Source organism: Nyctereutes procyonoides, unplaced genomic scaffold (genome assembly GCF_905146905.1).
Source record: "Nyctereutes procyonoides isolate TBG_1078 unplaced genomic scaffold, NYPRO_anot_genome, whole genome shotgun sequence".
Lineage (NCBI taxonomy): Eukaryota > Metazoa > Chordata > Mammalia > Carnivora > Canidae > Nyctereutes > Nyctereutes procyonoides.
Window position 1 is genome coordinate 23057271 of NW_026575051.1, and position 22857 is coordinate 23080127.

General features: G+C 34.7%; 1 protein-coding gene across 1 annotated transcript in view; it reads right to left on the reverse strand.

Annotated features, from left to right (window-relative positions):
* Positions 1-2382: 2382 nt before the first annotated feature.
* BMP5 (bone morphogenetic protein 5) overlaps positions 2383-22857 on the reverse strand; it is a 114405-nt gene continuing 93930 nt past the window's right edge. The window contains exons 4-7 of the mRNA XM_055330452.1: positions 20057-20251; positions 8875-8951; positions 7447-7557; positions 2383-4103 (exon numbers count right to left, since the gene is read on the reverse strand). Coding sequence (XP_055186427.1) covers positions 3954-4103; positions 7447-7557; positions 8875-8951; positions 20057-20251 — 533 coding nt within the window. The 3' untranslated portion in view covers positions 2383-3953. The remainder of the gene's footprint in view (positions 4104-7446; positions 7558-8874; positions 8952-20056; positions 20252-22857) is intronic.

Here is a 22857-nt window from a genome sequence, read left to right on the forward strand (position 1 = left end):
TATTTGAAATAGTTTTGCTAGATATAGAATTCTACATGACAGTTATTTTTCCTCAGTAACCTGAAGATAGCCACTATCTGTTGACCGACTTCCAAGATGAGAAGCCAACTCTGATGAAGCTGTTAATCCCAAAATTATCTCCAGTCTTCTGGAACACAGATTAATTGGACATTAGAACTCCCTTTGATCCCTTTGATACTTTTAAGTTCTTTCAAATTTCCCATTTTATATTTTTCTTTTCACAAAGTCCTAATGGTTCACTTAAAATATTTTGTATTCCTGGGCAGCCCCAGTGGCAAGCAGTTTAGCACCGCTTTCAGCCCAGAGCCTGATCCTGGAGACCCAGGATGGAGGCCCATGTCGGGTTCCCTGCATGGAGCCTACTTCTCCCTCTGCCTGTGTCTCTGACTCTCTCTCTCTCTCTCTCTCTCTCTGTGTCTCTCATGAATAAATAAATAAAATCTTTAAAAAAATTTTGTATTCCTATTTTTCTCTCTTTTTTAAAACATAAAAATATACCTTTTTTAAGTGTGTGTGTGTGGGGGGTGTATGTGTATTACTGAAGAAAGTATACATAATCTAAGACAACTTATTGGCCTTGTGGCTCAATGTAAAGGATTATTTCTCTAGTTTGGGCTTTTTCTATAGGTATCTGCAGGAAAATAAACACAGTCCAGCTTTTTAGATGGGTTCTATTATATTTCACCACATAGTAGTAGCCACAATAAACTGAGGAAAAAATACTGCACACCTCACTAACCCCTCAGCTTAGGTTCAAACTGGCTGGGTCCAGGGACTGCTTATGCAGTATTTTGTCTCTCATCCCTCCATATATAACCTCCTGATTTTGAAGCTGTAGTGCATCTAACCACTCTCTCTCCATTGTGTATATACGTTGGCCTTTGAGAAATGATGGGAGACTAGCTGCCTCTGCAAAGTTGAAGCTGAGATGCAAAGGTTAAAATGCATGTTTTAAAACTTCTGAAACTTCTTTATTATTTTTAAAGAGTATATCTGATCCAGGTTCTTCTGCCTTTGAGAGGCCCATATTTCAAATAGGCTTTAACAAATATTACAACAGATGTTGTAATTTTGCAGAACCTTTGCTCTCTTTAAATTGCTAGCTTGGATATAGTGTCACTTTTCTGCCCAAATAGGAATATATACTGGCATTGATTGTTACTTTTTCTACTTTCTCTTCAATTATGATCTTAACCAAATTTTATAAAATACAGATGTGATGTATACTTAGCAATGTATATGTTTTATCAGCAAAGGAATCTTCACTTCTAACTCTAAAAAGTTCCAGGCTGAAAAAATAAAATAAAATGAACTAAAATGCAAAAGAGGAAACATAGAAAAGCAGGTAATCTGATATGGAAATTGAATGATAGATTAAGTACTTGACTGAGTAGTTATGAGACGGTGACTTGTGTTTGGGAAAGAGGATTTCTTCTATCTTGAACAGAAGTGCATAAAAAAATTATTCATTGTAAATTTCTTGGGAGATGATATTTGCCAGACTGTAGAGTAGCCAGTAGACTCTGGCTTAGATTTGATGATAGTGATTATAAAATGACAGTTCTTGAGAAAAAAATAAATTTGGATTTTCTTTCTTGTGTTTTTATTATTTCTTTAGTTCGATTTATTTTTACCTTAAAGAACTTGAGTATTTGTGATTTATGCTCTTCTACTTTCAAAAAGAATTAGTCACTTTACAAAGCAAAATAGATATGAAGCAGGAAATATAAAAACAAACACACAAACAAAAAGCCAATACCTAACTAGCTAAAAAGACCTGAGTTGTTTGGATCCTGCTAAAATAGGCTAAATTATTCTGGTCTCTGATAGTAGCTTAAGTATTACCAAAGTAATACTAAAAATTTACTATAATAGCTATTGAGAATAATTTAACTATGCATGTATATATATATATATATATATTTATATATCTAATCTGAAAAATTATGAAAATACTGATGCCAATTATTGTCTTACGTAAAAAGAACAAGTGAGGTAGTTTTCCTTCCCTGTCATTTTTGCTATTTTAAAAATTTCTTTGTTGTTTGAGCAGATTAAGAAGATATTTAATTCATGGATTGCTACTTTGTCCATTTAATAGTGAATATTTATTAAAAACACAAAAACTAGTTTTAGGAATTAAAAACAACATAAGGATCATGTATTCTGCAAACATTTTACATCTGATAGTCATATAGTCTCAGTGTATGACATACTTACATTTTTGTATCCCTCTTAAATAAAGAGCCAAATCAAGAAGCACAGTAAAAACTAGCATCACAAGTTTAATATATTTTTAAAGTATAGAAATATCTTTAAACAGCACATTTAAGGAATAATATAATAGACTTCCGTTTCTTATTCTTACAATGGTACACTATTTACTTAAAAATATATTACTTAATGTACTCCCCAATATAGTTATTATCAAATTCTCTTTAAGATAAACTGTATTTTAAAACAATATTGCAATATACCTGAATTACAGATGAACCCATAATATTTTTAAGCTATTTCTGATGTAAGTTTTACTTGAAAGGTTCAAAAAGGTGATTAATAAATGATGCTTTCTGAATATTTTAGGTGAACTGTAAATAAGCTCAACCATGGAGTCACCATAAATAGCAAGTAATCCATCTAAATGTCATTATTCTGAAAGTGAGTGTGTATTAAAGAAAAGCCTTAGAAGGCAAAGAAAGAAAATAAATTAATTTCAGAGGGAAGAATACACATGCACATACACACAACAGAACCTTCCCATTTGGAATTATTTGTGCTTGGAGGAAGGTTTACAAAATCCCCTTACAAAATAAGGTTTTCATTGAGCACATTCTCAAAGATATGAAAAATGGATTTCAGCTGTTCTTTCGAAATGGCAATTCTGTCAAAGCCATTCTGGGATTTTTGGTAATTTCCTTCAGTTTAGTTTCAGTGCTTTTACCTTAAATAAAATCCCTTGCATCACATCAATCAGCAAACTCAGTTATAAAGGAGAGCTAAAGAAAATGGCTCTGTCGGCATCTCTGCTCCAGTATATTTTATGTATGCAGTGACTCTTGTCTGTGGGGAGGGAGGTGGAGTGCATGTAAATGTTTCTTGATTTTGGACTGTTTTTGAATCTGAAAAAAAAATCTGCAGCAGTAGTGTTCTAGATAATAGGCAGACATGATTTATTTGAGGTAAGAAGGTTGTACTACAATTTTTTAGTGTTAACTTGGAAAGTTATGGACATAGGCTCAAGCCTGTCTCCACAGAGTTCCTGAAGTTTTGAGCGCTTTGCAAAATCTACAATCCACAAGCCAAGAAGGAACATGCTCCTCCAGTTACACCAATTCTGTTAAAGCAAACAGTTACAACAATTATGTGTAATCTTTCAGCTTCTATGTTCTGCCTACCGCTTATTTATTCAAATCCAGTTCAACATTTCACTTTATCTAATGAAGCAGAAACTCTGAAAGAAAAATTGTGTTTATTCAAGCATTTTTGTTTGGGTTGTTACTTTTTTTTTCTTTTTTAGTTTTATTTATCCTATCATAGTTTTCACTGGCACAACATAACCAAATGCATTCAATTTCCTTCATCAATGATTAACATCTAAAGGAGTTTTAGTTTCAGAAAATTATATAAAAATCATATTAGAAAAAATGTTGAAATGGAATTGACTTGGACTTAGCATATCCCACTGAAAGTTACTGGGCTATCTATTGTGTAATAGACCTATAAAATAGATTTTATTGATAAGGCATCCACAAAGGAGAATATATAACTTTAAATAAATAAAAGTGACTATATACACAATATTGTACATAGGTACAGAGATGAAATGAACCAAACTAATTTTGTGAAATTCCCTTCTTGTCTGAAAGCATACTTTTTATTATAATTGTAAACCTTAATACAGATATTTTTCTTATTACCATTATTATTTAATATTAGTGGCAGCCACATGAGCGCACTACCATATTTCTGTATTTTTTCAGAATGACATTGGAGCTGTCATCAAAGTACAGCACGGAGATGGCATTTAATTTGGTTGGAGCACAACAAGGCTTTGGTACGTGGTCAGGAAACATCAGATGTACCTGGGAAAGAAAAACATGTTTTGTTTTCTTGAGAAATAAGATAAACATTTTGTCTACAGTTTTCAAATAATATTCTCGTTTTGTCACTCACAATCAGGCACACCCTTAAACTATCACTCTTCTATTTATGTTCAATGGCTGGGGTGGGGGTTGGGGACTGGTAGTGAAGGATGTATTTTTAAGCATTAACACCTAGAGTCAACTCACCAGTTCTAATTATGTGTTGGGGCCTTGAAAAATATTCTACCAAGTAAGGAAAACTCCTTCTATGGAGTATTCAGTGGAAATTTTCCTGGGGGAAAGAACATGGCAACTAGCACTGAGTTGCTTTTGGTTAGAACAATTACTTCTATTTACTTCATGAGAAATACAGAAATTATAAATACAAATCAGTGAAGGGACACAACTAGCTGTAGAAAGATTTGAATCTAAATTATTTTTTAAAGGACAATTAAGCAATAAATCATAAAACTTATGCCAACTCTTAATTTTCCACAGTAAAGGAAGCATAAAGATCACAGCAAAGTAAACTCCAGGTATAATCCAAAACTTATTTTAAAGCAATAATTTCAACTCTTCTCTACAGAATCTTTTACCAGACTGGCTGGAGTTTAATATCCTTTTACTTTCTTTCTCTCCCAGACAAGTGCCAAAAAGCAGGCTCAACTAAATCAGAAGCAAGGAGCCTAGATATTTTACAAATTGAATATTCCATCTCCTCCAAAAGCCTGAAAAGGTAGCTGTACACCGACAGTGAAATACTCAAGCAAAGGGTTTACTCTCATTTTGATCAGACTGGCAGTCTGCCTGATTTCCATAATTGAGCAAGGAGCCAGAACATGGTTCCCCCTTTCCCACCCACTTACCCTGGCCCTTCCCCCAAAGGAGTTTATGGGAAGTCCCACTGATGAATCCTAAGGGATCCACAAAAAGCAAATACAGCCTCTTAGAGTTTTGGCTGCACAATGTCCTGGCTGAAATGATATAGGAGCACTGCATGTGGACAGAAACAGCAGGAAAAATGAGGTGATCTGACATGAACTTGAAATTTCCTAAGACCTCACAAAACTAAAAGTTGGATAGTCTCTACAAATTTCAGATGCAGCTTGTGTCCCTCATAAGCTTTATCTTCCATAACCCACACATACATGATTGATAACCCCTTGTTTCAATGGCCTTGGCAGCTTCGCGAAGCAATTGTTCTGAAAAAAAAAAGGATTGTTCTTGAATGGTTTCTCAACCATATTAGTCAAAAATATGCTTTCTTTTAGGAACAAACATGCCTGTCTTCTTGTTTCATGTCCTTCAGAGAACAAACGTACAGAGTATACAATGCCAGGAAAAAAAAATCAAACTTCCCATGTATGCTTTAAGTTTTGCAATGACTTATGTCCCATATCCCAGGACAGTGATGCAGAGCAGGATCTTGTTCCAAGTCCATGTCAGATTTTTTTAATGTTTGTTTTTTGACACTGCCTTCTAGACCTCAGCCCTAAAAGCTGACAATATGTGGTTATATATTTATAAGGAAAAAAAGAAAAATGAGAGGTAGAGTATTTTGACAATTTTTTCAATAATTAAACATTGCTTAGCCTGAGGCCGCCTTTGATTCAATAGATACATATTAATGAAGCAGAAGTCTGCTTTTTGAGGCATTGAGATGACAGGAGGCATTTTCTGAGAAATTAAGTGTCATTCCTCTGTAAGCTCAATAGTAGCTATTCTTTTGACCACATGGAAAGACAGTGATTATGTCTATTCTTCCAAGGCTTGAAACAAAGCATTTCTCTCTGTGTGATTGGCTTTTGGGTCATCATGAATCCTCATAGGTAAGGATAAAAGGTTAGAGAGTTCACAGAGATTCTTGGAATACAGTACACCCTTCCTTGCAGAGCTCCCCATTCCCCAGAAATGATATCCTGTATCAAGTACTTTTATTGATAGATAGCAAAGATGAAAGCATAACAAGTCCTAAAATTTTCCCAGTTATTTACTCTATACTTTGCCTATGGCACAGAGATAGACAATCTCATTGGTCAAGAATAAAAAGAAGAATATTTATAAATAACTGCCTTTCAAAATATGGATTTATCTCCCTGTTTCTCTTTACTCCAAAGTTATTCCCAAAGTTTTGGGCAATACCCATGCTCTAGTTGCCATAGATGTGCATCTTTGGTACTACTCTCTAGTACCTGTGATGTCCAGACCAGAAAACATCAAGTCATTCAAGGATTTAATCTGTCAATTTACATATATCATTCCTTATTCAGAAGAAAACTAGGAGAGTCTTTCCATCAGCTTTAAATGTTAAATTAATTCTGAAAAAAAAATGACCTTCTAAAGAGTCAACTCACAAATTCTAATAGTTAGGTTTTTTTGTTGATCGTAAACAAGACTCACCCACAAAGATAGACTATTTTATTCTTATGGCTACTGCTCTCCTACTGCCATCCACCAAATAGCCACTTCTGTCACTAAGTCTTGAATCTAAAACAATTAGTCCTCTTCCTTCTATCCTGATGACATATAGTTAAAATGTTCACATTAACCCAAACATTAATTCAGAACTCCATCACATAGTCTACTGCACCTTCTAGGAGACTCTTAGTCTTCCAGAGATTGTCCCTCTGCCAAATCAGTAAGTCACACACCATAAGACAGGTACGTCAGACTCTCAAGAGGTTTCATGAGCTAATTGGATATAGTACAACCATTTAGAGACCACAAAATCAACATTTCATTATTGTTTTCACAAAAATAAGCTCAGGTTACTAGAGATTAAATCACTACTAAATTCCTGAGTGAGGAAGGGAAAAAATGAAGATGAAATTCTGCCTTAAAAATCATAAAAAAATAAGGATCAAGAAATTGAAATGAGTCTTTTACTTATATTCTACTTGAAGAACTTTAATAATACCAAAGTATGCTGTGAAACATTCTTAAATAATCAGAGTAAAAGCCCTTAGATGAAATTCAGTAAGGCTATTATTCAATGTTTTTGCAATGATTACTAATGAATTGCTAGGTTTGAAACAGCCCCTGGGAACCTGTGTGGTTAGTCATACTGCATAGTGAAGAAATCAGTGCAGAGTGATCACTTCATGCAGTTACTTCAATTTTCCTAGCTAAATCCTTCCCATTCTGGAATCAGGACGAGTCTTTAAACTAGCCTGAATTTCCTGACTATACACATAATCGTTACTTTGGCTCTAAAAAGTACCAAAGGAGTTTTTTTTTTTTTTAATAGTGCATTTATAGCACAAACGGATGCTTTCCTTTAAAATAATGTTTATATGATGCTGGCATCATAAACCATTTTAAATTCTACAAAAACAAAGCATACCAGAGTCTGAACTATGGCATGGTTGGTGGCATTCATGTGAGCATTGAGTGGAAAAGAACATTCTCCATCACAATAAAATGCAGCATATCCTTCTGGTGCTATAATCCAGTCCTAGAATGCACACACACACACACAAAGAAAAAAAAAAGAAGAAAAATAAAGGAAATCGCAAAAATAAATTAATTCTTAAAGATATTCATATTTAGGTCTGCCTAGGTTTCTCTTCTTCATTTAGCAATTATTCTAATAAGACAGCCACCCTCAAGCCTTTAATTTATTTTTAAGTTGAAGTTTACAACACAACTATAAATATTTTCATAAGAAATTGTCCTCTGTAATTTCTCCCAAGAGGTTGCTATGTAGGATAGTCATAGTATGCATTAATTCATGGATTCATGAATAAAAACCATATCATTAAATAGCATTGTAAATATTGTTTAAACAGGAAATGATGAACTCTGGAAAGTTCAAGTGAACCAGAAAGGAAAAGAAGAATAAACTTAATTGAGATAATTCCTATTACTTCCTAATAACTCATTCCTGGCTTTAGAAGTCTGACAATTTCCTAAAGATTTAATATTTGCTCCTTTGCTGTTTTTCTTTCTGTTCACGTGTTAGCTTTATAGTCTCTTTAGAAGAAACAAATTGGAGCAAATTCTTGAGAACTGCACATGAAAATTTGGGGAAGCCAAAAAATTGGCATATGGAATGATTGCCCTGATTTTTTTTCCCCAAGAAGTAAAACCTGGTCCAAATGTAAACTTACTGAATGAATCATGTTGAAATGTTATTATAAAAATTTTAAATGCTTATGCTTTAATATTACTTTTCAATGAGATAGCCCAAATTCAATTCTACAAATCCATTGTAATGGGATAATGTAATCCAAAGATATCAATTTAAACTATCAATACATAAAGACATTAAAAACTGTTTTTGGTTAAATCTTCCTCCTTACCCTTTTTGTGAAGCATATGGAAAAGAGAACAATAAAACTCTTATTTTCAAGAAAAAAGCATTTTTCTATAGATCTACTTTATGACAGACATTGTCATTCAAGGATCCTATTTCCTAGCCATAGAGTTTGAGACTTTGGGGGCAAATGGTGCCGCTCAAATTAATCTGAAAAAGTGATATTAAAATTAAAATTTTGGGATATTAAAACAACAGCACTTTTTCCCACTTTCTGATATCATAGGGCTATGTTTCTTCTTCACCATAGCTATTTTTTACTATAAACCCTAATGATGAGGTTTCAATGGTGGAAAGATAATGGAGAAATAAAAATGATGTGAATAACTCATATACTGAATAGTCATAAAAAATAATTGGTTAGTCTATTGGAAAAATTACTAACAGAGATTACAAGTAACTCCAGATTTATAATAAAACAGAAAAGAAGCATCTAAGTTGACCAACCATTCTTACCTGCCATCCCAGATCCCGGAAACTCACATAGAGCTCATGCTTCTTACAGGCTTGTTTTTGTTCACTCGTATTATAATCTGAAGATAAAAATCGGATTTTTAAAAAATGGAAGCTTATCAGTTATCTTATATTTCTTTTGTGGGATCACTGATAAAACTAAAAAGAAGCTGTAAATTGTTGTAAAACGTTGTAAATTATGAGTTTGAATCTTAAAGCCAGAACCATTTAACTAGCCATGTGAATGTTAGGCAAATCACTTGTCCTGAGTTTCTTATTCTGTAAAATGGAGTCAATGCCATTTACCTTGTGAAGTTCTAACAAAATTTGGTTAGACTCTCTGTTTTATGGTGCACAATCTGATGCCTGCTGTTCACTGAGTACTAACAAAGAATGCTTGTTTACTAATTAATTCACACTGCAGTGGTACTTAAAATTATTATTTATGTATATTAAATACTCATACAATATTTTTTAACATCTTCTATGCGGTAGACACTGAGAAAGTACCAACTGGGTTCTTACTGAGTTGATTTTATTTTAATTAATATATTAAACTCGGAATACTGAAAGTTGAACTTTTCATTTTCACCCAAAAGACATGTCCAACATGTAGACCCTTCCATTTTTGACTGATGACTGTTCTCCCAGCAAAGGGAGAGAGAGTCAAAATACACTGTTTTTTCCTCTTACTCTGTCAAGAAATTCATTCTGTCATTCAATCTGTCAAGAAATCCAACACATTCTACCTTCAAATTGGTCCAAAATCCACCTACTCTTACCACCTCCATGACTAGTCCTGGTTCAAGCCACCATCATCTTTCACCTGAATTACTGCAATATTCTCATTACTAATTCTCCTTGCTCCTGCCCTTGCTCTTCTACAGCAAAGCGGTCAAGTAGACTTCTGACAAGTAACTTGAATTATATCACTCCCCAGCAAGAAGTCCTACCAGGTGGCCCCATATCACTAAGAGTATCCTTTGTGGTTTACAAGGCCCTATCTGATTTGACCCCATTACCCCTCTGACTCATTTCCTACCACTCTTCCTCTCCTTCACTCCATTTTGGCCATGACACCTCCTTGCTGTTTTCCATGTAGGTCAGGTTCCTCCTATCTTAGGGACTTCACTCCCACTCTTCCCTCTTCCTAAAATGCCTTTCCCTTAGAAACATAGGTAACACCTAGAGTTTCTTGAACTTTTCACTTAGGTATCATCTTGTTAATGAAGCCTTCGCTAACTATCCTATTTAAGACTGAAACTCCCACTATGGTATTCCTGATCTCCCTCATCTTGCTCTTGTTTTTTTTCCCCATTTCACTTAATTTTTAATAGGCTATGCCTTTTATTCATTTATTATATGCATTGTTTCTTGTCTATTTCTTCCCCCTAGAGTGTCAGCTCTACAAGTTCAAAGATCTTTGGTTCTGTTTGGTGCTCTAATATATCCCAAGTTTTAGAAACAGTCTCTGAGGGCACCCCAGGTGGCTCAGTGGTTTAGTGCTGCCCTCAGCCCAGGGCCTGATCCTGGAGACCTGGAATCAAGTCCCACGTCGGGCTCCCTGCATGGAGCCTGCGTCTCCCTCTGCCTCCCTCTCCCTCTCTCTCTCTCTGTCTTTCATGAATAAATAAATTAAATATAAGGATAAGAGTGCTGCATTCCATAAATTCTCTTTTCTCGTTTTCCATCATTATCCACACATTTAATTTGTTTTTTTTAAGGTTTTATTTATCTTTATTTATCTTTACTAGCTGAAGTAATGATCTCAGGATCATGAGATTGAGGCCTAAGTCAGGCTCTCTGCCTGATGAGTGAAGTGTGCAGCCTGCTTAAGATTCTCTCTCTCTCTCTCTCCTTGTAGCCCCTCTGGCCCCCCTCTCGTGCTCTCTCACTCTAAAAAAAAAATAATTAATTAAAAAATAAGGATATAAATGGAGAACCTTAATATTGCATCTGAAAAAAAAATATTACATCTGGACTAAAGGAATACCAAAGAAATACAGAGCTTTATAGAAAATCTATGTTGTCTTCTTTGGCATTTGTTCATACGTTGTACAAATAGCATTCTAAAAGCTAACCCATTTTTATTATTTCTAATATGAAATGTGAAAGTGGAAAAAAATATAGGGTAAGGGAGCCAGCAAAATGACTTATTTTTAAAGAAGACAGCTAATTTTTTCTCCTAGGAATAACTGCTACATTCACTCTGACAGTCATCTCTGTCAAATCAATATAGTAGTTTACGAGGCAGAGTAGTGGGTCTTAGGATGTCACCTTCCAGTTTAATTATCCTCAATATCTAGTGAAACTGTAGGCACATCAAAAATCCATGGAGCCTGTCTTAGTGGGTCTTGTCATCCACCTTTCACAGTTACTTCAGGTAATTCTTTTTTAATTTCTGTCTGCCTAGAAAACAAAATAATGATTAAATATTGAACTCAGACTTTTTTACTTCTTGGTCAGAGTTATTCCTGCTATGTAATTAGCTTCATTAAAACAAATTAAATAGGAGATGCCTAGGTGGCTCAGCAGTTTGGCGCCTGCCTTCGGCCCAGGACATGATCCTGGAGTCCTGGGATTGAGTCCCCAGATTGAGTCCCGAGATCAAGTCCTGCATTAGACTACCTGCAGGAGCCTGCTTCTCCCTCTGCCTGTGTCTCTCCCTCTCCCTCTCTCTCTCTCTGTGTCTCTCATGAATAAATAAGTAAAATCTTAAGAAAAGAAACCAAATTAAATATGTAGATAATGATGGAAAATGAGAAAAGAGTATTTATGGAATGCAGCACTCTTATCCTTTGGGTAAACTTTTCCCTTGATCAGAATAGCACAAGGAGTTAATTTTGTCCAGGCAATGGATGAGCATACTGTAACACTAAGTACAATAACATGAAATGGATAAGTTCTCTATACCATTTTTATGGAAAAGAAATAATTGATTCTGGTGCTAGTTTTATTACACAAACTTTTTGAAATTTAGACTAAGAAAATCAGCTTGCATTAGACCAGGGTTCAGAAAACTTTCTTTTTTAAAAAGATAATAAATATTTTAGTCTATGGAGTCTTCCCTTGCAATGACTCAACTTTGCCACTATAGCATGACAGCAGTCATAGACTATGTTAAATGGATGCATATGGCTCTATTCCAATAAAACTTTACTTCTGGATGCTAAAATTTGAATTTCATATGATTTCTATGTGAAAGAAAATGTTATCCTTCTTTTGAATCATTTTCAAACACTTAAAAATGTAAAAACCATTCTTAGCAATTGGGTCTTACAAAAACAGGCCACGGGGCCTTGCTTCACCAACCCCTACATTAGACAATAATGAGAATATTTATTCATTCATCCTTGTCTTAATTAAAAACATTGGATATGAATAAAGACATTGTAGCCAATAACACAAGTATATATGAAAAGTCATAAACTATGTATATGGTTATATGAATTCCATGTTTATAGAAAAAGAAAGTAAAACTTAAAAGTCAAAATAGATCTGTTCCATCTATGAAGCTTTTCATACAGGCTAAGTGATGTATATAATGTAACATCGCATAAAGGTAACGAGCAATGAAATTTATAACAGAATCTGATTCCAAGAGTCTGATTTCATAGAGCGCTAGGACCATATGCTTATTCTGTCAGAAATAAAAATTAATGGATGACTGAAGTAAATGTTGTACCCAAACCAGCAAAGTCTGCAGTTAGGTTTACTATAAATGGTTGGCAGGATAAACTAAAGGAGGAAGGACAAGGAAATTAAATTTATATCTCTAAAAAATATTGGTTGATAGCCCTTCAAAAATTAAAATGAAATGGACATAATGCTACTCTAGATTAACCTGCCTGCAGATGACGAACTCTGCCAGAAATTACTAAGATGTTCTGGTGCCACAAGCGTACTAGAAAAGCATGCTGACATTCCTTGACCATAATGCAGATGTTCCAAATGCGGCATTTCTTTGTTTTGTCTTTTAATGGTAACAATATTGGGAAACCAGGGCCAAAATATTGAAAGTACTGCTAAATACTTTATGTAAACTTTCTTACGACCAATTTCTATAAGCAGTGCAAATTTAATCTTTTTCCTAGTTGAACTTTTGAGAAGTTATTTTGTCTTAGAAAAAAAATGTGAAAAAATACATACTTATAGATGAAAAGTTATTTAAAAAAGAAAGAAAGAAAGAAAAACAACCCTGAACTATACATGGGACTTCAAAGGTCTGTCCACTAGTCTCTGAAAAACAACCAACCAAACAAATAGACATGGGTTAGCTTAGCAACGAAGTGGGGATAAAAAAATTTAAATCCAGGTAACTCCATATACTAATATGGGTTTCATTTTTCTTTCATCTAGTAGTGGCTTTTTTAAAGAATAAAATATATATATATATTCATATATGAATGGTGTGACACCCCACCCCAGGGGAAAAGATGTCCACCTCCATCGGCCAACAGCACAGCCATTCAGGAGCTGTTCAAGCACATCTGGGAGCAGTTCAAGGCCATGTTATGGCACAAGGCCTTCCTGTACTGGTACAGAGGCGAGGACGTGGACGAGATGGAGTTCACAGAGGCCAAGAGCAACATGAACAACCTGGTGTCCGAGTACCAGCAGTACCAAGATGCCACGGCCGAGGAGCATGGCGAGTTCGAGGAGGAGGTGGAGGAGGAGGAGGTGGAGGAGGTAGAGGTGGAGGAGGTGGCCTAGAGCTGATAATCTAGTAAAGCATGTGGAAGCTGTGTGAACTCCTGATGTAAGCATCAGGATTTTCGCTAATTTATAAAAATGGAAATGACAAATGAATGAAGATATAAAAGGTAAAGAAGCAGGAATAATGCTACAACAAACTATTTAATAGTTAATTTTAAAATGACCCTGGGAGTAGAGAAATTCATAATAAACCCTAAACACATAATAATCCCTTCAAAGATGAGGGATTTTAAAAATGCTACTTTTCTGTATTAATCACCATCTTCCATATCCAGTAAATTCCTTGCTTGAATTTATGTACAACCCACCAGAATTACTACTATTGATTTGTATGGGGATAACTGTATTTGTTTATGAGTAGAAATGTCCGACACAGAACAGATACCACAAAATAACTATCCTGTGTGTTTGCTTAACTATGTTTAGCAAAGTGTCTACGTGGATGACCCAATTAATATCTTCACCTTTGAGCTTACTGGCATAAAAACTGTCCACAAACCTGAGTTTCCAACTGCCCACTAGACATCTCCAAATAAAAGCTTCCTGGATGCCTCCGACTCACTATGTTTACTTCTGATCTTGCACTCTTAAGATGCTCACTACTTTGGTTAACAGGATCACCTGTCATTGAGTGGTCCAAGAATGAACATTTAGTAAGTTTCTTGATTTTCTTTATTTCTCCCTCATGTCCTACATTAAATGGATCCACAAAGCCCACTGACTGATCCATTTCTAGTCTAGATAACCTATTGGAAATTCTTTGTTCTCTTGATTACCTCATACTTCCTCAACATCCTCTTCCAGTAACTTGGTCCTAGAATAACAGTTTATCCCTAGTCTCCCTCCTCCACCTCTGACTGTAAGTCTTTCTCTTTTATGGAATTGCTTTTTCTCCTTGCCTATACTTAAAGGACTAATCCTCCCATGGAAGGCTCCATTCCTGCTTTTCTTTTATGTTATTTTCTGTGGCACTGTCCAATCCTATGCTTCATCTAAGCTCATATCCCCATCTTTTTTCTACACCTGCCACTTATTCTTGAAACTTCCTATCCAGAGTCCTGTCTCATCACCCTCTGCTGGTGCCATTCCACATGTTTTGGTTTCCACTTCTCCGTTTCCAATTTATAATCTTCATAGCTTGTAGTGCTGGATTCGACTCCTAATCATTATCTGGGCTTTCAATTTCCTCCCTCGGCATCCTATCCTTTACTCTGATGCCAAATTTAACTTTTTAAAATGCATATCTGATTATGACACTCCTTTTTCCAATTGTCTGCCTGAAGATACTATAGTTCCTTATTATTGCATACCCTACTCTTTGTAATTTGGTTCCTGAATACTTTTCAAGCTTTTCTCACACCTTTCAAACAAGAAAACTTGTGTGCCCAACTATTTAACATGGGTATATGATTCTGTAACTGCACATCAGTCTGAAATGGCTTCACCCACCCTTCCATTTCCAGAAAATGTATATTCTTTCTTGTGTAAGTCTCTCATGAAGTCTTTTGAGCAATACCTAGGTGCTGCTTAGGCGCTCTGTCCTTCCTACTATTTAGTACCCTATACCTACTCTAATAGAATTGACCTGCTAATAATTACTAAGCTCATGTCTTTCCTATTGTCTGTGGGAGTTCTTTTTAAGAAGCAAGATCGTTAGCTATCTATCTTTTATCAGTATATAGTTAATACTGTACTTATCATAAGTGGACGCTTATTTAATATTGAATAAATTTATTTTACAATAAATCATGCCCAGATATATTCTCTCTAAGGATTCTCTTTAGACAGACTTGGCAATAGATGATGCATTAATGCCTATTGACAAGTTTATTTTATATTATATAATTAATTTTCAGGTAGGTTGGCCAAATTAGTTTAAATCACTAAAATTCTTCTTTTTTCTAAGTTTCAAAGACCAAGAAATTCCAGTAAATGACCAGGGCTATTGGTACTTTTTAGGAAGAGAACTTCTAGTTTTCTCTGATGTAAGAGTCTGAACTCTTTATGTATCAGTTTTGAAAAATGAAACCATATGAACTCATTTAAGAAGTCACAGTGATAATGGCTAACAACAAATAAGCATGCACCACTGTTCTTAGACCTTTACACATATTAATTCATTTAATCTTCACAATTATTGTAATCTAACCCTAGGGGGCATATACATTAACATTCTCACTTTACAGATGAGGACACAGAGACAGGGAAAGGTGACATTTGGTCCAAGATTATAAAAATAGTAAGTGGTGGACCCAGGATTAAATGATAAAATGATAAATAGATGATAGATAAATAAATGTACAGATGGATAATATAGACACTGAAATTGTTGTTTTAGGAGGGATTTCCAAGATTCTGTATTATTCAGGGCACAAATAAAGTTTTCAGTATTAATTATTATAAAAATCAAGTGGATTAGAAACATTCTCAATGTGTAGCCTTCTAAGATTTTTCACTGCAGCCTTGATCTTGAGAGCCCCAATTTGAAAACAACCAAAATGTCTTTTAAGAGTGACATGACCAAATAAATTCTGATGCAAGCACTGTTGACTATATTGCAACAGTTAAAAAGAATGAGGTCACTCAATTTGAAAGATGGCTGAGGCATATTGTTTTTTAAAAATCCATCAAACCAACTCTATAACATTCTGGAATAGCCAAAACTATGAGGACAATAAAAAGATCAGTGGTTGCTACGGGGAGGAAAGGATGAATAGAGGATAAATAGCCAGAGGAAAGAGGATTTTGAGGGCAGTGAAAGTACTCTGTATGATACCATAATGATGGATGCATGTCATTATACATTTGTCCAAACCCACAGAATGTACAACACCAAGAGTGTACCCTAATGTAAACTATAAACTTTGGACAATTATATATTCATCCTTGTGATTTATCCTTGGTAAGAAAGGCGCCATTCTGATGAGTCATGTTGATAATGGGGGAAACTAAGCAACATGGGGCAGAGGAATATGGGAAATCTTTGTACCTTCCTCTCAGTTTTGTTGTGAACCTAAAATTGCTCTAAAAAATAATCCTTAAGAATACACAAGGTATATAATTTATATAATTAAACACACATAATAAAAATATATTCTCTAAAAGAGATGTATATATATGGAGGAAAAGATTTGCATGTATAGGAACCATGGTGATATATCAGAGTAACCTATCTCAAAAGCATTTAGATGATCAAGAGTGAATTTTAGCTTTATTAATGTTTTGATTATCTTTAAATAATGAAAATATGTATTAATTATATGACATAAAACATTCTAAAGAGATAATTGTAATTAATTGTTCTTTCTGGTTTTGATTAACATCTGTTTGTCCAAGAGGCATGAGCTTACATTGTATATATTAGGCAAAAGACACTGCCTATCAAATTTGAGAATAACTATAGAATGTTTCCATTTCAATGACTCTTTGAAAGATCTGGCCTAAGAAATCACCATGGTTTCAGGCAAGGCCACTAAGGATTGGATTCACTTTCGACAGTCCCTAGTATCCAGCACACACTAAGCAGTCTTTTCAAGCAGTCTGCAGTATGCCAGGACTTGCCATTTGTCTTATTGATTCTCTCAGAATCTTAATACTCTATTCTTTTCAGCACTCATATAGTCCTGACAACAGCATCTTGCTCTTGGCAGATTCTTTAAGACCTTATAAACATAACACCGAAAGCCTTTAAGCTAACTAAAAAATTTTAAGCTAACTAAAAAATTAACTATTACCTCCATTTCCTTTCCTCCACACCGACATTCAAATAAACATCCATTGTGCTGCCTCATGGTGAAAGAGGCATCTCACACAATGTGTTTGCTCAACCTCCTTGCCAAAAATCTGAAGAGGAGCAAAGAGGGACAGTTTCTGCAGAAAATCTGGACACAATGTTCCTGTGTATATTCACCTGAAAGAGGAATTTAGTTTTTTTCCATTCAGTAGATACATTAATTTATTTAACAAGTTCTTATTTTGTGCTAGACATTGTTCTAAGTTTTTCCATAGGGATACAGAAAAACAAAGGATCATTGAGAAGTTGGAAGACAAGAATCTTTGAAATAGGAAAGAAATTGGGTAAAGAAAGCAAGAATGACTTGGGTTTTCATTCTCCTAGATTAACTGAGACTTTCAACATTTGACAGTATACTTTGCAGAAAAATATGCAATCAGGCAAACATCAAATACAATTCTTTTCCCTGCCATTGGCTTCTTTTTTAGCCGTGTAGTCTTCAAACAGTATTTTATTGTAAAGGCTTAGTACTGTTACAGCATTTATTATTTATATTTGAATAATTTTTAAATTTCACTGGCATTTCAATTTCCTAAGTATCAAATTTTGTGTTTATATTAGCATTCCCTTTCCTTAAATCCCTGTCTGTTAGGCCAAATCCTATGAGAATTTTTCCCGTCTGCTTGATTACTACCTATTGAAAGGTTACGTCTCAAAGACACAAACCAGCTACTTTCTTTCTTATTATCAAAATATGAACATGCTCCAAAACTATCTACCACATATTTCACAGAAATGGTGCCAATGACAAACTTTTTAAAAAGAAAATATTGGTCTATATTAGAATAATTTTCTACTTTAAATGGTGCTAGGAAACTGGTGAAAAGTTACATGATTTCTCTGTTCCATGTGTTTTATTCATCTCTAGTTATAGAAGTACATTTGTTACTTGTGGTCAGAAAGAGAAGATAAATAGAGCTCACCAATAGGGAAAAGGACTTTGATGTCTTCAGTCCTTAGACTGAACACCTCTGCCACAGTCCTTAAGAGCTCCAATAATAAGTATGCAACTTACACTTTTCCCATTGTCATTTCCTCAAAAATTATTCACTATTCTATTCATGGTTTAACAAACCTTTTTTTCTTAATGCAGTCTGCTACATCAAATTAAAAACATTTCAACCAATTTCAGAACCATTCAACATGAAAAGAAAAATATACAACTTTGACAGCCTAGTATTTACAAGGAAGAAAAGGTCTTAGAAAGTTATTTTTCTCCATCTTTCATATTAAGCAATTACAATTTTTGCCAAACTAAATATCTTGTGAAGATCTTTATAAAATAGCTTTGTAACAAGGTACTAATATCTTGTTTTACTTTCAAGTGAAAAATATGGTTAAACTTATTTGTTGGGGAAAATTATTTTAAAACATTGCTCTCTATGTAGCACGTAATTCAGTATAATATAGTTTCATATAGAAATCTTCCCCATTTCTGTTACTAAACACATCAAATAGATGTCTATCTAACATGATGTCTGGGTGCTCATATTTTAGGAAGATGGTAATGAATCCCAGTTTAGTATTTTTGTTAAGAATCCTAGGTGCAAAAAAAGAGAATTACTATGCTAACTTAATAAAAAAAAATGCAGTATTATTTTTCAGTTTTAAGTGACGGGGTAAAAATGAAGATTTCACGAATAATGACAAATACTGTCTGAATGTGTCTTTTTGGAAGAGTAAAGCATTCTAATTTGCTTGAATACCATATGCAGAGATCGTGTCTGTTTTGTTCACCAGTTCATCCATTGGGCCTGGCAAGTACACTGCATATGGTGGCCATTAACATAGAACACATATTTTTCAAATGAACAAACATATTGTACTAAGTTGGGATGTCCTAGGATAAATTTTCCCCTTCAAACAGATTTATTTTTTTATAGATAAAGAAAATTTCTTGGAATAAAATAGCCATCATTTTCATCTAAGAACAGCTTATGAAAATCTGTTTGCAGCCTGGACTAAATACGGTACTTATTGGTATAAATAATATGATTAAATAACTTCAGATTTTGGCAGTTAGAATCATTCAGACAACCATACTTTTATCTCCTTGTCTATCAATTGATAGATTAAATTGCAAGCATATTGGGATCATTGTGCATCTGTGATATTTTGTTACTAGATTTTATACATATGTGTGTTCGTACGTACATACACTTAAAGCAGATTATCTAGATAACACCCTTCCAAATATATACCGGAAATGTAAATATTACCTCAATTTCCATATAATCTATGCTGCTTTTATTGTCAGAGAAAATGGAAACTGTGTGAATCACATGCATCATCTTAAGTACCAAAGAAATATTTTTATGTTGAATTTACCTGGTTGCCCATCCACATTTGAGAGGCCCTGGGGAATTCAACTCAGCAAGTTGTGTAGTTCAGTTTTGGCTAGACTTCATTGACGTAGCTGGTTCATAATTTTATTACTGCCAGCTTGATTTTAATTTGAACTGAATCTTTCAACATACAAAGGCAAGCCATACTTATTTTGAAATGAATTATTGAGTGATTCACTGATGAAACATTCTGAGGATGTTCGAAACATTGTCGGATGATTTAATAGACCAAACAAAGGTATATCCAGAGGGTAAATTTACTGTGGCTACTTGATTTGCAACATATGACCCCATAACTCTGTGCACAACTCTTGCTCAGGTTTTATCTTACCTCCAACACTGGACATTCTGGAGGAGTCCTGATGAGAGCTGGATTTATTGCGGTTTTGATTTTTCCGTTTGTTAGCTGCTCTCACAGATCGAAGAAGTACCTCACTCGCCTTGAAGAAGGCCACCATGAATGGTTGTTTTGACTGAGGCCCATGTCTTCCCACAAGACCAGCGGATTTTACATTGATGCTGCGTCCTAGAACAAAATGCACAAGTGCTTGTTTTATGAGAAAGAAAGTTTACCTGACGTGAATGAATTCTGAGGGTGCTTTGAAAAAGTAACATTATCAGAATGTTTTCTTTGCAGGCCAAAGATTTTTATAAACATTGAAAGTTTGCCATTACAGACAATTATCCATGCTTGGTTTTACATTTTGCATCATTCTTCACCACAGAACACCCTCGGGCTGCCTTCATTACATGATCCTTCTCAGACCTGGAAGTTAGCAATATTTTAAATGGAGAGTCTTGACTACCATCAGTCTGGAAATGTCCACATTAAATAAGAATTTAAAAAATATTACCTATGGACTCTTCTGCTTGAAATGCTCTATAATTTTCCTCTAAGCGATAAAAGCTGAATGGCTGTCTGGGTGTTTCTACTTTCTCCAACTTTTTCAAACCTTTCAAGTGTTAATTAGTCCTGAGAGCCTTCCCCCTTCACCCCTGGCTTATGCCCAGCAAACCTGACAAAGCTATGCTCTCCTTAAAGCTCTTCACAGATCATTCTAGAAGCCCCTGCTGGGGATGAAGTTCTGCTTTCAACTCTAGTTGTTCTTCAATGCAAAGTTCTAGTTGTTCTTCAAGGCAAGGTATTTTGAAGTAATCATGGAAATTTCAGAGCTCCTCCCTCTCTCAGTTTGGACACACCTGAATGTTTACTGAAAGGATTTCAAAAGTTGTTAATCAAACCTGGAGACCCTCAGAGAGAAAAGTTCCAGGTGAGTTTGGAGACTCACCTTTGTCCCTAAACCAATGGTTGTGTATCAGAGGGTGATTGCAACCACAGCTTGTACAGGAATGTGTTAGAAGTCAAAGTGTCCTAGAGACTAGAAGTAGATGTTGATAAAGAACCTCTTGGGGATCCCTGGATGGCTCAGTGGTTTAGTGCCTGCCTTAGGCCCATGGCGTGGTCTTGGAGTCCTGGCATCTAGTCCCACATCAGACTCCCTGCGTGGAGCCTGCTTCTCTCTCTGCCTATGTCTCTGCCCCTCTCTCTCTATGTCTCTCATGAATAAATAAACAAAATCTTTAAAAAATAAAAATAAAAAAGAACCTTTCCCATAAGGTAACAATAATACTTAAAATAATGCCAAAGGCATTTGGAGCACTTACTATGTATGTGCTAGGTATTTTTCTAAGTATTTTCCATACAATATTTAATTTGATTCTACAAATACTTTAGGAGTTAGGTATTACTATTTTCCCCTTTCTACAATTCATTCTTGTTATGCTCTTCTAATTAAAAAAAATCACTGAAAATTATATATTTATATCTATCTATAAAAATATATCTCATTAGGTGATATCTAGTTCCATGAAAATCACCCAAGGAAGATGAGCTATTTAACCTTAGGTTGTAAACTTAGTTAAGAATTACTAAAAACTCATGTGAAGTTTCTACTCTTGATACAGAAGTTTCTGATCTTTTAAGAGTAATATATAATGTGGTTTGAAATATGTGCATGATTGACTCTGCCTTCCCCCCTGAGAGATGTGCATGTTTTCTTAAAATATTTATTCAGTAAAGACTGTGGAGTAACCTCAGTCCATTATAAGACCTGACCCACCTTAGAAGAAAGAAAAGGCAAACAAGTCCTTGAAACGGCATCAATGGCATTTTAGCAAATAAACTCTTGCTCTTAACAAAATTTATTTTGGCAGCATAAACACTTTTGTGTATACTGTATTGTGCAGAGACCTTCTACCGTCAGAAAATGAGACTGTGTCATGTGAGGCTGTGCAGCTGTTGGGAGGGACACAGAGGTCCTTTAAACGTGGAGGTATTGGTTTAAAAAAAAAGAGAAAAAGAAGAGTGTGTGCTAATCCAAGCAGCATCCGTGCCTTCATCAATTGTTCTACAACGTATTGGGAAAACTTGTTCAGTTCCCACAATTATTAACGGCTATCTGCCTCACAAACACTGCTACAGTCAAACGAAAGAAAGAACTTACAAATAATCAAGGCAGTAAACCTTAAACAAATAAGCATATAGGTTTCTCTTTTAAATGCAAACTTACAGTGGCTCTATGCCAGAGTCTATATTTCTTAGAAAAACTCTATCACTGGCATAAATGAAAGAGGCAGTTTGATTTGTGGTCAGAGCAGTTTCCATTCTACTTCCACTGTAACAAATGTATTAATTCAGCTCAGACTTCCTCCTTCTGGCAGCCCTTTTGCTGTAAAAAGAGAAATTAGAAGTTCCAGCCAAATACCATACCTTGAACTGACCCACTTCAATACATAAACACTTTTACAACATGTTTATTCAGGTGTAGCACTTGAAATTGGTTTAAGATGTTTCCAGTGACAGAGAGCTCAGCAAAAGAAAAGGAAAAAAAAAAAAAAAAGAACTGAGAAACTTAACTGTTATGGAATAGAATAACTGGTGATCTGTTCTTCAAAAACGTTTTTTTCCTATCTTAAGAGTATAACATAAAATGTATTTGTTGAGCTTTTATTTTGATTTTTTAATGAAGTGTTAATTTAACAGGAACTAAATTTTTACTTGTATACATTGATGACTGCAGAAATCATTTTTAATATATGATCTCTCTAATACTAACAGAGGTTGCCACAAGA